At 65.2% G+C, this 13,512-nt stretch overlaps 2 protein-coding genes across 8 annotated transcripts; both read left to right on the forward strand.

Annotated features, from left to right (window-relative positions):
* Positions 1–7,490, forward strand: EEF1D (eukaryotic translation elongation factor 1 delta). 7 transcript variants are annotated; one of them, XM_090283265.1, is made up of 9 exons: positions 10–1,396; positions 3,089–3,212; positions 3,486–3,557; positions 5,929–5,985; positions 6,270–6,372; positions 6,450–6,550; positions 6,707–6,925; positions 7,088–7,282; positions 7,399–7,490. In XM_090283265.1, the coding sequence occupies exons 1-9, from the start codon at positions 219–221 to the stop codon at positions 7,435–7,437; spliced, it is 2,088 nt and encodes a 695-aa protein (XP_090139391.1). In that variant the 5' UTR covers positions 10–218; the 3' UTR covers positions 7,438–7,490. The 7 variants fall into 7 exon arrangements, with proteins under 7 accessions (XP_090139397.1, XP_090139395.1, XP_090139391.1 ...); XM_090283266.1 differs by having other exon boundaries at positions 3,092–3,212; XM_090283269.1 differs by lacking the exon at positions 3,486–3,557 and having other exon boundaries at positions 9–1,396.
* A 1,458-nt stretch (positions 7,491–8,948) lies between these two features.
* On the forward strand, positions 8,949–12,264 carry NAPRT (nicotinate phosphoribosyltransferase). The gene is made up of 13 exons (XM_090283273.1): positions 8,949–9,218; positions 9,411–9,538; positions 9,621–9,703; positions 9,876–10,006; positions 10,117–10,232; positions 10,499–10,695; positions 10,770–10,910; positions 11,138–11,222; positions 11,317–11,397; positions 11,491–11,593; positions 11,684–11,838; positions 11,934–12,041; positions 12,126–12,264. The coding sequence occupies exons 1-13, from the start codon at positions 8,993–8,995 to the stop codon at positions 12,189–12,191; spliced, it is 1,620 nt and encodes a 539-aa protein (XP_090139399.1). The 5' UTR covers positions 8,949–8,992; the 3' UTR covers positions 12,192–12,264.
* The last annotated feature ends 1,248 nt before the right edge of the window (positions 12,265–13,512 follow it).

The following is a 13,512-nucleotide window of genomic DNA, read 5'->3' on the forward strand; positions in this document are numbered from 1 at the left end:
TTTTGCCTGGCGTCCCTGTTTGGGGTCTCTATGGGGAAAGGTTTCTGAGGTTTGGAAACAGCTCTCTGGACCTCTTTGTCGGGTGGGTGCAGGTTGGCTTAGAGAAGCTGTGTGGTTAAAAGAATGCAGATGTTCCCACGTCCGTATACACATGCTGCTTCTTCGTTGCTTCCCTGAGCTCCTCGCAGATTTGACTTGGGGTCCATGCATGTTGCCTGATGGCACCCCCTGTGGGAAGCACCCCCAGCTCCGCCAGGCCCGCCAGCCAGGCTGCAGGGGGTGGGGCGCTGGCCAAGGGGCCGGCTGTGCTCAACTGCCTCCTTGTGCTTGCTTTCAATGCTGCGCGGAAGATGAGGAGCAGGAAGGCCTGCTGCGCCCTGGACGCCGTCGGGGAGGACACGCGGATGTGCGGGGAGGCCGCCCAGCAGCTCCCAGCCCAGGCGCCCGCCATGAATGGGCCGGGGCCGGAGGACGCCGCGGAGGCGGCCGAGGCCCCCGACAGCTGCAGGGGCGGTCCCGGGAAGAGCCGTAATGGGAGGCAGCCCCTGCAGAAGAAGAGGAAGCGCTCCCCAAAGAGCTGGCTTGGCCGGGCAGACCTGGCCCTCGTGGGCCTCTCGGCTGATCACGTCTGGCTGGACAAGCCACTTTTTGACCACGCGGAGAGCTCCTACCGCCAGAGGCTGGCAGACGTGGCTGCCCAGGCAGCCCGGCCACTGGCACTGGCTCCCAGGGGTCCTTGCATCCACGGGAGCCAGGTGGCCTGCCACCACGTGACCTGGGGCATCTGGGTCAACAAGTCTGCTTTTGACCAGGCTGAGCGGGCAGTCGTGGAGTGGTCTCAGGCTCTGCTGTTGGCCACAGAGGGGAGCAGCAGGCTGGGGGCTGCTGACACAGGCCAGCGGGCTCCTGCCCTGGACCCGACCCTCACCCACCAGCCCCACGCACCAGCCAACGGCCGGCCCCCGCTAGGCAGCCTGCAGGCGCTGGTGCGGGAGGTGTGGCTGGAGAAGCCGCTCTACGACGCAGCTGAGAGGGGCTTCTACGAGGCCCTGTTTGATGGCCACCCCCCTGGGAAGGTGCGCCTGCAGGAGCGAGCCCTCCAGGCCGAGAGTGCCAGGCGGGGCCGCAGAGACCGACGGAGCCGCAACAGCGTGGGAAGCAAGCGTGCTGGGCTGAGGCGGGCTGACGGGGAGGCCGCAGCATCTGCTCTGCCCTACGGGCACTTCCTGCACAAGGACGCGGAGGCCCCCTGGCTCAGCAAGCCCACCTACGACAGCGCCGAGTGCCGCCACCACGCTGCCAGGGCCCTGCGCACGGCCTGGTGCCTTGAAGGCGCGGCTCTGGCTCACCGCCCCGGTGCCCGGTCTGGCCCGTCTATGTCCAGCCTGAGACCCAAGTAGGAGAAACACGCGGGCGGGTGTGCATTCGGGCTGCCCAAGCTGGGCCATGTGTGCTCCCCGCCCTGCCCCTGCCCCGCGGGCTCTCCCCGAGACCCCTGGACCCGGCTGAGTGGGACACGGGAGTGGGCTGGTCAGAGCAAGCTTCAGGGTCACTCCGCAGGGGTCCCAAACTTGTGGGCTCCTGACGGAGGGAAGTCAGCACAGGGCTCAGTCTGCTCCACACAGGGTTTTCTTGGCTGGGCAGCTCCCGGGGAGCACTGAAGGCTCCTGGCTCCTGGCCCTTGGGCACCACGGGGTCAGCATGCCCCACCTGCCCCTCCTCTGTTCACCCCTGCCTCCCTTGTCCTCTGTGACCACCTGTGAGATAAGGTGGGGTCTCAGGTACACCAGGTCAGGGCCAGCCGTCGGCCTGAGCCTGAAAGATACCCGTGGCGCAAGGCAGACTTGTGTTCAGCCTGGGGACCCAGGGGCCGTGCCCAAGGATGGGGTCATGCAGTGCCAGCGGCAGTCTGGAGGCCAGGGGCTTGGGAAAGGCCAGGGCTCGGGCAGGCCCGCATCTGGCCACAAAAGCGGTTCTCAACCAGCTGGGCAGAGATTGTTGGCCTCAAGAGAAGATGCACAGCAGGGAGCTGGGGGCCGTGGGGTGCAGGAGGCTGTGCCCCACCCAGGCAGGACTTCAAGGGGCTCCCTGGGTTTCCAGGGAAGTGGCAGCGGCCTGGTCCCTGGACTCCTGGCAAGCGACCTTGGTTGTGCCCTTCTGTGGGCTGATCTGATGGTTTGACGGCATAGGCCCCACCGTGGGGAGCGCCCCTGCCAGGCAGCGGTGGGGGCACAGCTCTGAAACTGCCTCTGGACCTGGCTTCTCCCCAGCGAGCCCAGCCCCCAGAGGACCCTTGGCGAGGCTCAGTGACAGCCTGGGCTTCTCAGCACAGAATTGGTGGGGCTGGGTCCTTTCCATCACGTTCGGTGAGGAGCGGTGGGGGGCTCTGCGGGCCAGGGCCGTGGCCGCTCCCCCACCTCGTCAAGCAGCGGGGAAGCGGGTGGGTGTCTTCCCGAGCGGCCCGAACAGGCATAGCTCGTGACCCGGGTGTGGCTCTCGGGCCTGGAGCAGCAGCTCTCAGACTTGCTGATCCCGGACCCCCGTGAGCTGCCGTTGGACCTGTGGGTTTGTATCACAGCAGCAGAAACGCGAGGTGTATTTACCGAAGGGTAGCAGTGGGCCTGTTGCATGTGATAAGATGTTTTCATGAGAAACAGCTTTCCTGTAGGGAAAGAACTCCAGTGAGCAAGTGGCCTGCCTTTGCACTTTGCAGTCTTTAGTCTGGCTTCACAGGGGACAGCGGCGCCCCACCTGCTTCTGCGTTTAGGCGTGGGTGTGTGTTGTCTACGTAAATCCAGCCTTGCACAAATGTGTGCTTGGAGAAGGGGCCCTCGGGCCCCCTAGAGGTTCCTGGCCACGCTTTGAGAGCCGCTGTTCTGGGGGACAGGTCTGAGATTGTAGCCTGAGCACCGCAGGGAGCCCTGGGGGCGGCGGTGGGGGCAGGGGGCAGGGGGCTTGCACGCTCTGCCATGGAGCCTGGAGGCCTTGTCTCCCCCAGGCCGGGACCGCTGCCTGCGCCATCACGGCTGGGCTGGCAGAAGGGGTGCTTGTGCAGGCCAGGCTGTCTTAGCTTCGCTTTTCATCCCAGCAGGAAAATGACCACAAACTTCCTCGTGCACGAGAAGATCTGGTTCGACAAGTTCAAATATGACGACGCGGAAAGAAAGTTCTACGAGCAGCTGAATGGGCCTTTGGCTGGCTCCGCGTGCCAGGTGAGGGCTGCGCCAGCGCCCAGAGGGCCGGGGCTCTGCTCCAGGTGCTGCTGGGGGTCTTTGGCGGGCGGCACGTGCCCACAGCCCTGGGCGGGCCTGTCGGCACGGCTGCAGAGCTCAGCACCACGCGCTTCCTGCTGCCCCGCTGAGCTTGCGTTCTGCGCATCACTTCCTCATTCTCACCTGCGGGACGGGGGCTGCTTTTTGCTTTCTTTTTCCCTGTTTTCCTCTTTAATGGAAATAGAAGATTGGTTCTTTCTGCACTGTCTGCAGGAGAACGGCGCAAGCGTGATCCTCCGGGACATTGCGAGAGCCAGGGAGAACATCCAGAGATCCCTGGCGGGAGTGAGTACGGCCGCGCCTCCCAGCTGCCCGTCTGCTCGCGCCAGGGCTGCCGACCGCTCTGCCCTTGGAGCACTTTCGGGGAGAGGCCGGCTGTGTTCCTGCTGCTTGCTGTGGCTCCCCCGGGTTTCCCTGGCTCCCTCCCCGCCCTAGCCACTTTTATTTCTGCTCGCTCCCTGCAGGAAGCCTCCCTTCCCTCTAGGCCTTGGCCTCCCCAAAGAGGTTCACAGGGTGTGGAGTTCAGATCACAGAATGGGCACCATTTTGGATTTGAGGACCAGGCAGGGCTGCTGCAGCCCAGCTCGTCATTCTGGTCCCTGGTGGGTCAGGAGAGGACAGGACCCCGTCCACCTCTACCGCAGCCTGGGCGGCAGCTGTGTCCCTGGAAGGCAGCAAACTGCTCCGCCTTCCTGGCCAGGGGAGCTGGGACCTGTTTATCCCTCTGGACGCAAGGGGTGTCCGGCCTTGATGGCCATGTCTGCAAGGCTGTGTGCCTTCTGGAGACTCCAGGAGAAAATCCCTCTCCTTCTCCAGCTTCTGGAAACTGCTCACACTGCTTGGCCTGTGGCTCTGGCTAGCAGTATCATGGCTCTGACCTTGCCTCTGTCACATCTTCTCGCTCCCGGCTTCCCTCTTCTGTGGCCCCTTGTGATGACACTGGGCCACTTGCGTCATCCAGGGTGACCTCCCAGCTCCTCACCTTCAGCACGTCTGCCATGTGAGGTCACCTGCCTGCACAGCTGGTTCAGGTGTACTGGCTCCAGGCCACAGGCCGGGCAGCCCTGAGCAGGTGTCCCCCGGGAGGTGGTACCGCCGCATCTGCCGAGCAGGCCCTGCTTGCGCTCGGCCCCTACTTGCTCCTTTCTGCCTTGCCTCCTGCTGGACAGGGTTTGGGCCGGTCTTTGCGCCCAGGAGGCTCTACCTGCCCACGCTCAGGAGACTGGCTGTGCTGTCAGCTGCTGGGTCCGTGTCTTTGCGGAGAGCTGTGCGTGCTGCTGGGGCTTGGCTAACAAAGCCCCACAGACCAGCAGCTTAAACAGCATCCTCTCACGGCCCGGGGGCTGAGTCCAGGACCGAGGTGTGGGCAGGGCTCCTTCCCTCCGAGGCCTTGCCCCTTGGCGTGCGGAAGGCCCGTCAGTCCTTGTCCTGCGCCTTATAAGATCACCAGTCATTGGGTTAGGCCCCCCATCTCCTCATTCTAACCGGATCCTCACTGAAAAGACCCCACCTCAAGTAAACCCTGCTTGAGGTGCTGGGTGAGGCTCCCGGGAACGTTAGAGCCTCGTGACCCAGCCGATAACAGCCCCAGGCTCCGGTTTGGGTGGTGTGGCGCGCAGCAGACAAGACTTTACCCAGAGGTTCCTGGCAACTGCCTGGTGCCATGCACAGGGTCCGGGTGGGGATGAGGGTTCTAGATTCCAGACTTCGGGGTGTGGCCCTGCTCTGAGGCCCTGGGCTTGCTGGCTTCCTCGGGCCTCCCTGGATGCGCGTTCGCGGGGTGGGGCGGGCTGCTGTGGGTGAGGCCGAGGCATGCGAGCCTCCTACCCTGGTCCCCCCACCAGTGGGCCCTGCGCAGCAGCAGGCACAGCAGGGCTCAGAGGCCAGGGAGCCAGCTCACTTGCGTCCGGGCACTGAGCCCTGTGGGAGGCGCTGTTGGAGGCCATAGCGGGGTGGTGCTGGGAGCCGGGCCGCAGTGGGGGTTGCGGCTGACGGTGGCGGGGGGTCCAGCCCAGCTCTCAGTGTGGGCTGCAGGGCGGCAGTGTGCTGTTCACTGATTAAAGTCGGGTTCTGAGTTGAGCCTAGAGGAGGGGAGTGGCATGAGCAGACCCTGGTCCCCACGGTGTTCCTTCCCTAGCCACACGGTACCCTGGTCATGCTGGGCTGGCTCTGCTCGGAGTAAGCTGGTCAGTGGATCCCGGGACAGCGCTGGCCTTGCACTGCCCACTGGTCTGTGGCAGGGAGCCAGCCACCTGGCAGCCTCTCCTCTCTGGGGACCTTTAGCCGTCCTTGTTCTGGGGTGTGCAGAGCAGTGGCTTGTCCTGTGACTGCATGGGTGGGCCTCAGGCCAAGGCCTTCATCATGGTTGGACACTGGAGGGGGACAGTGATCCTGGGGACAGAGCCAGGGGCACGCTATCCCTGGAACCATTCCACTGGGAGTCACACGGGCTGGAGCCCTGGAGCCCTGGAGGTGACTCCCAAAGCAGCTCTGCATGGGTCTGCCATGGGCTGGGCTTCGGTTCCCAGGACACCCAGACTTTGCAAGCCAGACAGTGGGTGCGTGGCCAGGGGTGCGAGGCCCTGCACTGGCCAATGCACGGGCCTGCTCCTTTTCACCCCTGCTGGTCCCTCAACCTCTCCCCTCCCGTTTCCAGCTCAAGGCCATGCTGCCCAGACCCCCTGAGGCCTCAGGCCAGGCTGCCCCTGGGACCGTAAGTCCTGCTCATTCACAAGCACCAGGCAGTGAAAGCCGTGGCTCTGAGCTTTCAGTCTGTGCCTTCTGCTTGGCTGAGAATGTTGCGTGGTCTCACGCTCACAGGCCGCTGCCTCCTTTCCTGGGAGGAGCCTGGCGGGGGACCCCGCGGGGCTCACAGTACTGCTGTCTGGTGTCTCACTGGCCTCCCACCCAGCTCGGGGCTGTGCTTCTCAGTGGCTGTGAGTGGGGGACCTTGGAGTGGGGTGGGTGCCAGGCCCTTACCCTCCCCCTGCCTTGCAGAGCTCAGGCCCTGGGGGGGCCTCCAGTGGGCCCGGTGGAGACCACAGTGAGCTCATCCTCCGGATCGCCAGCCTGGAGGTGGAGAACCAGAGCCTGAGAGGCGGTGAGGCCCTGGGCCTGGGGGCGAGGGTCGCAGCCCGGCCCCCTGCTGTCTGACCAGTATCTCCCTCCCTCCTGCAGTGGTGCGGGACCTGCAGCAGGCCGTCTCCAAGCTAGGGGCCCGGCTGAGTGTGCTGGAGAAGAGCATGCCCACCCACCGGCCCACAGCCCCGCAGACCCAGGTGTGTGCCCTCCCAGAGCAGCGTCCCTGTGCCTAGTGTCACACGGGAGCAGGAAGCTGGCCTGGGAGGCAGCAAGGGCCGGAGGCCTGGGTCCCCATGTCCTCCAGGCCTGCCAGCCAGGGCGTGTAGGTCTCAGCGTCCCCTCCCCTTTGGCAGCACGTGTCTCCCATGCGCCAAGTGGAACCCCCCACCAAGAAGGCTGCCACCGCCACAGAGGACGATGAGGATGATGACATCGACCTGTTTGGCAGTGACGAGGAGGAGGACAAGGAGGCCATCAAGCTGCGGGAGGAGCGGCTGCGGCGGTACGCGGAGAAGAAGGCCAAGAAGCCTGCGCTGGTGGCCAAGTCGTCCATCCTCCTGGACGTTAAGCCTGTGAGCCACCCATCCTGCCTCCCTGTGTGGGGATCAGAAATCGGGGGCTCAGGAGAGAGAGACGGGTGCAGGGCCTCATTGGAATGGCTCTCTGCCGCACGGGAGGCCTCCCCTGGTGTCTGCAGGCTCCTGACCCAGCCTCTCCTCCGCTTTGTCCCCTAGTGGGATGATGAGACGGATATGGCCCAGCTCGAGGCCTGCGTGCGCTCTGTCCAGCTGGATGGGCTGACCTGGCAGGGCTCCAAGCTGGTGCCCGTGGGCTATGGCATCCGCAAGCTGCAGATCCAGTGTGTGGTGGAGGACGACAAGGTGGGGACCGACCTGCTGGAAGAGGAGATCACCAAGTTCGAGGAGCACGTGAGTGGACAGGCCCGCACCGGGGGGGGGGGGGGGGGGGGGTGGGGGTGGGGGCGCAGCAGCAGCGGGCCTTCGGGAGACTGGGCCCCCCTGACCACTGGCCCTTCTCTCTCCAGGTACAGAGTGTCGACATCGCTGCTTTCAACAAGATCTAAGCCCCGGGCCTGCGCGCACATCCCTGTCACTTATTAAAGACTGAGATTCCTGCTGTCTGGCTCCTGTCCTGAAATATGGGCCCAGGGGTGGGCGGCCTTCAGTGAGCAGCACCCTGCCTGGCCCCAGCAGTGTCCCATCTGACCCCCCACCTCTCCTACATGAGTGGTCCCAGGCGTGGCCTCTGCCCAGCCTTCCATGGCTCTGTGAGCTCGCCCTCCGCCCACCCCTTCTCCATTCCCTCTCTGGCTGCCCTCCTGTCTTCACTCACCCATTGGGTGACACGTCCAGCTCCAGCTGCTGAAGCCGGGCAGGGGAGGCATGGCTTAGCTCCTCACTGTACTGGCCCAGAGGTGCCCCAGCCCTTCGCCCTCTCCTCTCTGCTGCCTCTTGCTCCGTTCCTGGCTGAGCTGCCTCTGTGGGAGCAGAAGTGCCAGCCTGCAGCTCTCCAGGAAACAGAGGTCCCAGTGGCCAGCCTGGCCCTGCTGCTGTGACCAGAGTTGCCTGCCTCGCCAAGTCTGACCCGTGTGGGACCCTGCCTCCCAGCCCTGGCCCTCTCAGCCTTCCCAGGGTGTCCACCCTCCCTCCCAGCACACTGCCTCGCTGCTCTACCTGCTGGGGGCCTGGGCCCTGGGCAGGTCCCATGACACCCTGACCTGTGGAGCCCTGCCTGCCCCTCCTCCAGCCCTGTCGGTCACTCAGGGTTCCTCCCCTGGACTGGCCAGCATGGTCGGTGAGGTGGCCACACTCCGCGTTTGGGAGGAAGGTGTGGGCTGCAGTTACTGCTGGTCTCCAGGGCACTGAGCCACACAGGGATGAATGCCCCTTGGCAGTGGGGGGCCTGAGGCCACCCTGTTTTGTTTTTAAGATTTTATTTTCAGAGAGAGGGGAAAGGAGGAAGAGAGGGAGAGAAACATCAGTTGGTTGCCCCTTGCAGGCCCCCAACTGGGAGCCCAGCCCATAACCCAGGCAGGTGCCCTGACAGGGAATCTACCGGCAGCCTCTTCGTTTGCAGGCCAGCACTCAATCCACCGAGCCACACCAGCTAGGGCTGCCCTGTTCTACAGGACTCCTGTGGGGCTTAAGGTGCAGAACCTGGAGGCCTTGGTGCCAGTTGGGGGTGGGCCCCAGGCTGGCTGGTTCCAGAGCGCGGAAGTGCAGCTCACTTGAGAATTGCCTCTACCTCTGCCCCTCCGCCTGGGTTGGCTTCCAGTGGAGCCTGACGAAGCCTAGCAGGAGGTGGAGTTACACTGCCCTCTTCTACCCTCCACCCAATGCAGAGTTGGGAGCCAGAGGGCCATGCGTTTGAGGGGCTGAGAGGAGCAGACACATTCCCGTGGCAACCGGGGTCCGGTCGCCGGACACCTGAGTCGAGAGGCCGGCAGACCTGTCCCGCCCATTCTTGTGGGAAAAGCGGTTGCTTCCCGTGTGTCCCCGCCCTCCGAGCTCCCGGTTTGCTGCGTGTTGACTAGCAGCCCGGCGTTCCCGCTGTTTGGGAGCGTGGTGTCACGTGGGCCGGCCGGGGCGGGGAGGCCGGAGTCCAGGCGCCGGGGTGAGATGGCGGCGGAGCAGGACCCCGAGGGGCGCGCGGCGGCGCGCCCGCTGCTCACCGACCTTTACCAGGCCACCATGGCGCTGGGCTACTGGCGCGCGGGCCGGGCGCACGACCTCGCCGAGTTCGAGCTCTTTTTCCGCCGCTGTCCGTTCGGTGGCGCCTTCGCCCTGGCCGCCGGGCTGCGCGACTGTGTGCGCTTCTTGCGCGCCTTCTGCCTGCGCGACGCAGGTACCCCCATGAACCCCTCTTCGTCGCCAGGGACCCCAGCACCCAGACAGGGCCCTCCCATTCGAGGAGCTCCCCCTGCCCCCATAAGACGCCCCGACGAGCCTCCCCTGGGCCGTCCAGACGTCTCCGCCCCGGTGAGCGCCCCCTGGCTGCGCGCTTGCCCCAGCCCACGAGGGCTTTTGTCGCCTCTAGACGTGCAGTTCCTGGCCTCGGTGTTGCCTCCAGACACTGACCCCGCATTCTTCGAGCACCTCCGGGCCCTTGACTGCTCTGGGGTGACGGTGCGGGCCCTGCCCGAGGGCTCCCTCGCCTTCCCCGGCGTGAGTGCGGGCTGGGCTGAGCGGGGCGGAGGGGTGGGCCCGAATGAGGTCCTGCGGCTGCCAGCTGACACCCTACCCGCAGGTGCCGCTGCTGCAGGTGTCGGGACCGCTCCTGGTGGTGCAGCTGCTGGAGACGCCCCTCCTCTGCCTGGTCAGCTACGCCAGGTGGGACCAACGGGCTGCCGGCGCCACGGCAGGAGCTCGGACTTCCGGGGGGCGGGCCCTTGCGGGCGTGGGCGTGGCTCCGCGCGCCGGGGTCCGGGGTCCGGGGTCCCGGGTCCCGGCTCCGGGCTCCGTGGTTGCAGTGCAGGGTTTCCCGCTCACTTGCCCCCCACAGCCTCATCGCTACAAACGCGGCGCGGCTTCGCCTGATCGCAGGGCCAGAGAAACGGCTGCTGGAGATGGGGTTGCGGCGCGCTCAGGGCCCCGACGGGGCCCTCACAGCCTCCACCTACAGCTACCTGGGGGGTAAGGGGCAGGGAAGGAGGCAAGGGTGGGCAAAGGAGGAGACCCAGCCTGAAAGCCCCCCCCCACTCACGGCCTGGAGTCCCCCAATGCTGCCCGATGCCCTGGCCTAGGCTTCGATGGCAGCAGCAACGTGCTGGCAGGACAGCTGAGGGGCGTGCCCGTGGTGGGAACCCTGGCGCATTCCTTCGTCACTTCCTTTTCAGGCACTGAGGTGCCCCCTGACCCGGTCAGTACCCTTCTCTCCCCTGCTGAACTCTAGAGGGTAGTCCAAGGCCAGCTCTCGTGCCGGGGGGCGGGGCGGTCCAATCCCTGCTCTGCACAAGGGCAGATGCCATATCTGGGTCATCAGGCCACCCTGGGCAGGTAGCCCCAGTGCTGCACTGGGAAGGTGGTAGGCAAGTGGCATTACCCCTAATCAGACCCTCAGCCAGGTGTGAGCCAGACCCCACCCTGCACTCTGATCCCCAACCCTTCACTGATCCTTCTCCCTAGATGTTGGCTCCTGCCACTGGTCAGGGCCCCAGGGTGGATCTGGCCACCCTCGTGGAGGCCTGGCTGGAGCGCGTGTGTGCCCACCTGGGACTGGGGGTGCAGGAGCCACACCCGGGGGAGCGGGCGGCCTTCGTGGCCTATGCCCTGGCCTTTCCCCGTGCCTTCCAGGGCCTGCTGGACACCTACAGTGTGAGGAGGTGAGACCCAGGCACCCCCGGGGGGGCTCAGCAGAGCAGCTGCAGCTTCCTGACCGGCTTGTCCTTGCTCGCAGAAGCGGCCTTCCCAACTTCCTGGCGGTAGCCCTGGCCCTGGGTGAGCTGGGCTACCGGGCAGTGGGGGTGAGGCTGGACAGCGGTGACCTGCTTCAGCAGGCCCAGGAGATCCGAGCGCTTTTCCGGACCACTGCAGCCAAGTGAGTCCCGGAGGGGCTGTGCCTGCTGAGGGACCCCCGCAGGGGCACCCACATTGGGATGGGGCAGGAGGGGAGGGACCCTGCCCTTGCCACAGTGGGCAGCTTTAATCTGCGGCTACCTTAGTGGAGACATTATGGCTCTCTGGGGAGGCAAGAGCCCGTGTGGATGAGGGCAGGGAGGGAGCCCTGGTGAATTGAGACTTCTGAGGGATTGCCCTCCATCACAGGTTCCAGATGCCCTGGCTGGAGACGGTCCCCATCGCTGTCAGCAACAACATTGATGAGGAGGAGCTGGCCCGGCTGGCCCAGGAGGTGGGTTGGGGCAGGGCTTGCACAGGGTGGCAAAGGGCATCCTGGGCCTGCCAATGCTGGCTGAGCTCAGGGCACCTCCTCCACTGTCCTCCAGGGCAGTGAGGTGAACGTCATCGGCATTGGCACCAGCATGGTCACCTGCCCCCGCCAGCCTTCTCTGGGCTGCGTCTACAAGGTGTGGACAGGGCCTGGGGCCTCATGGAGGCAGGCCGTGGGGTCGTGGGTTGGGCACGAAAGGGCCAGCTCCTTCAACACCCTGTCCCTGCAGCTGGTGTCCGTGGGAGACCAGCCACGAATGAAGCTGACTGAGGACCCCGAGAAGCAGACATTGCCTGGGAGCAAGGCTGCCTTTCGGCTTCTGGGCTCCAATGGTGAGGCCCCTCCTGTTGTCCCCTCAAGGCCCAGGCCCCCACATCATTCCCAGGCCCCCCCATCATTCTTGGTTGCCCCACCACACCCAGGGGCTCTGCTGTTGGATGTGCTGCAGTTGGCAGAGGAGCCACCACCCCAGGCCGGCCAGGAGCTGAGGGTCTGGCCTTGCGGGGCCCAGGAGTCCCGTACTGTGAGGCCGACCCAAGTGGAGCCACTCCTGCGACTCTGCGTCCAGCAAGGACAGGTGACCACTTCACACACCCCCTTAGTCTGCACCTGCACCCAAACCCAGCCCTGCCCCCGACCCTGAGCCAGCCCTTGCCTCCCCTCTCCCCGCAGCTGTGTGAGCCCCTCCCGTCTCTGGCCGAGTCTAGAGCCCTCGCCCAGCTGTCCCTGAGCCGCCTCAGCCCCGAACACAGGCGGCTGGAGCAGCCTGCACCGTACCAGGTGGGCGGAGGACCCACACCTGCCACCTGCCTGGGTGCCCTCCGCGCCCGTGGCCACTATGGTCCCCTGCTCTCCTCCCTGCAGGTGGCACTCTCTGAGCAGCTGCAGGCCCTGGTGCATAGACTTCGCGCTGGCGTCCCCCCGCTGTGAGGACCTCGTGGAGCAGTGGGGCCTGGAGGGGGGGCCACCGGAAGTTAACATGAATCACTCACTGTCCCCACAACTTGTCATGAGTCATTTCTTTGTTGTTTTCTTTAAATGATCTTATTTATTTACTTAGAGGGGAAGAAAAGGAGAAGGAGGGGTAGAGAAACATCGATTAGTCACCTCTGGCGCGCCCCCAACCCCAGACCTGGCCCGCAACCCAAGCATGTGCCCTGACTGGGAATCCAACCAGTGATCTTTCGGTTCGCAGGCCGGTGCTCAGTCTACTGAGCTGCACCAGCCCGGGATCCTGAGTCATTTCTTCACACAGAGCCTCCCAGGAGGGGTGTAGCTGGGTGCAGACGAAGGCTCGTGCTCCTAGGAAGGCCCAGGCCTGGCCAGGGTGGGGAGGCAGCCCCATGCTGACATCTGAGGGGGGCCAGGATCATAGCTAAGGGGTGGGGCTGGAGGGGTCTCTGAGTCCAGGGAGCTGGGTCTCGGGGCAGGGCAGGGCTTCAGGGAAAAGGAGGGCTTCCGTGCCCACCTGGAAGTTGTGGGAGTTTCTGGGGAAGGCCTCTCCCTGCTGGAGGCTCAGGAGCGGGAGTCATGGGGTGGGGGTAAGGTGCCAGACAGAGGGTCTTGGGGCTGCCTGTATCCAAATGTGGCACTGGGCTCCCCCGCCTGTCAAGGGCACCGGGGCGGGGGGACTCCTCAAGCTTCCCAAGCTGAAGAGAAGCCCAGGTGTCCACACCACTGCTGCAGCCAGCCCCGCACAGCTCCGCCCAAGGAGCCCTGTGTCCCGGCCCCACCCAGCGGCTCTCTCCAGACCCTGACATCCGCCACAGGCACAGGCAGGCCAGGGCGTGGGGGAATGCTGGCTGTCTGGGCTGCTTCCCCGAGCACTTCCGCCTGCCCAGGTATTTGGCCTGACCAGCTCTTCTGGCTCCCTGGGGTCAGTCTGGGCAACATCTGTCATGTCACTGGGTTAGGGTGACAGTGGAGATTGGGAACAGAGGCCTGGTCAGGCCAGTCCTTGGGAGCATGAGGCTTGGTGACCCAGAGAAGCACATAAACAGCAGATTCAGGCCCCCAGGTACCCGCAGGTCCCCACTTCTCAGCTGTGCGCTCACTTCTGAGTGCCAGAATCCAGGAATCCTATGGTCCGGCACTGGGGGAGGGGCGCCTCAAACTGTCCGGGACCCTGAGGACCCACCCCAAGGATGGTGGCCACCAGCAAGGATGCCGGGGGGCTGCAGGGGCAGCCACTCCTGCCTCGATTCCTCCACCCCAGGGCTGCCTGAGGTCAGAGGTGGCGACCGCTCTCCCA

This window comes from Furipterus horrens, unplaced genomic scaffold, assembly GCF_987537825.1.
Source record: "Furipterus horrens unplaced genomic scaffold, mFurHor1.1.pri manual_scaffold_7, whole genome shotgun sequence".
Taxonomy (NCBI): domain Eukaryota; kingdom Metazoa; phylum Chordata; class Mammalia; order Chiroptera; family Furipteridae; genus Furipterus; species Furipterus horrens.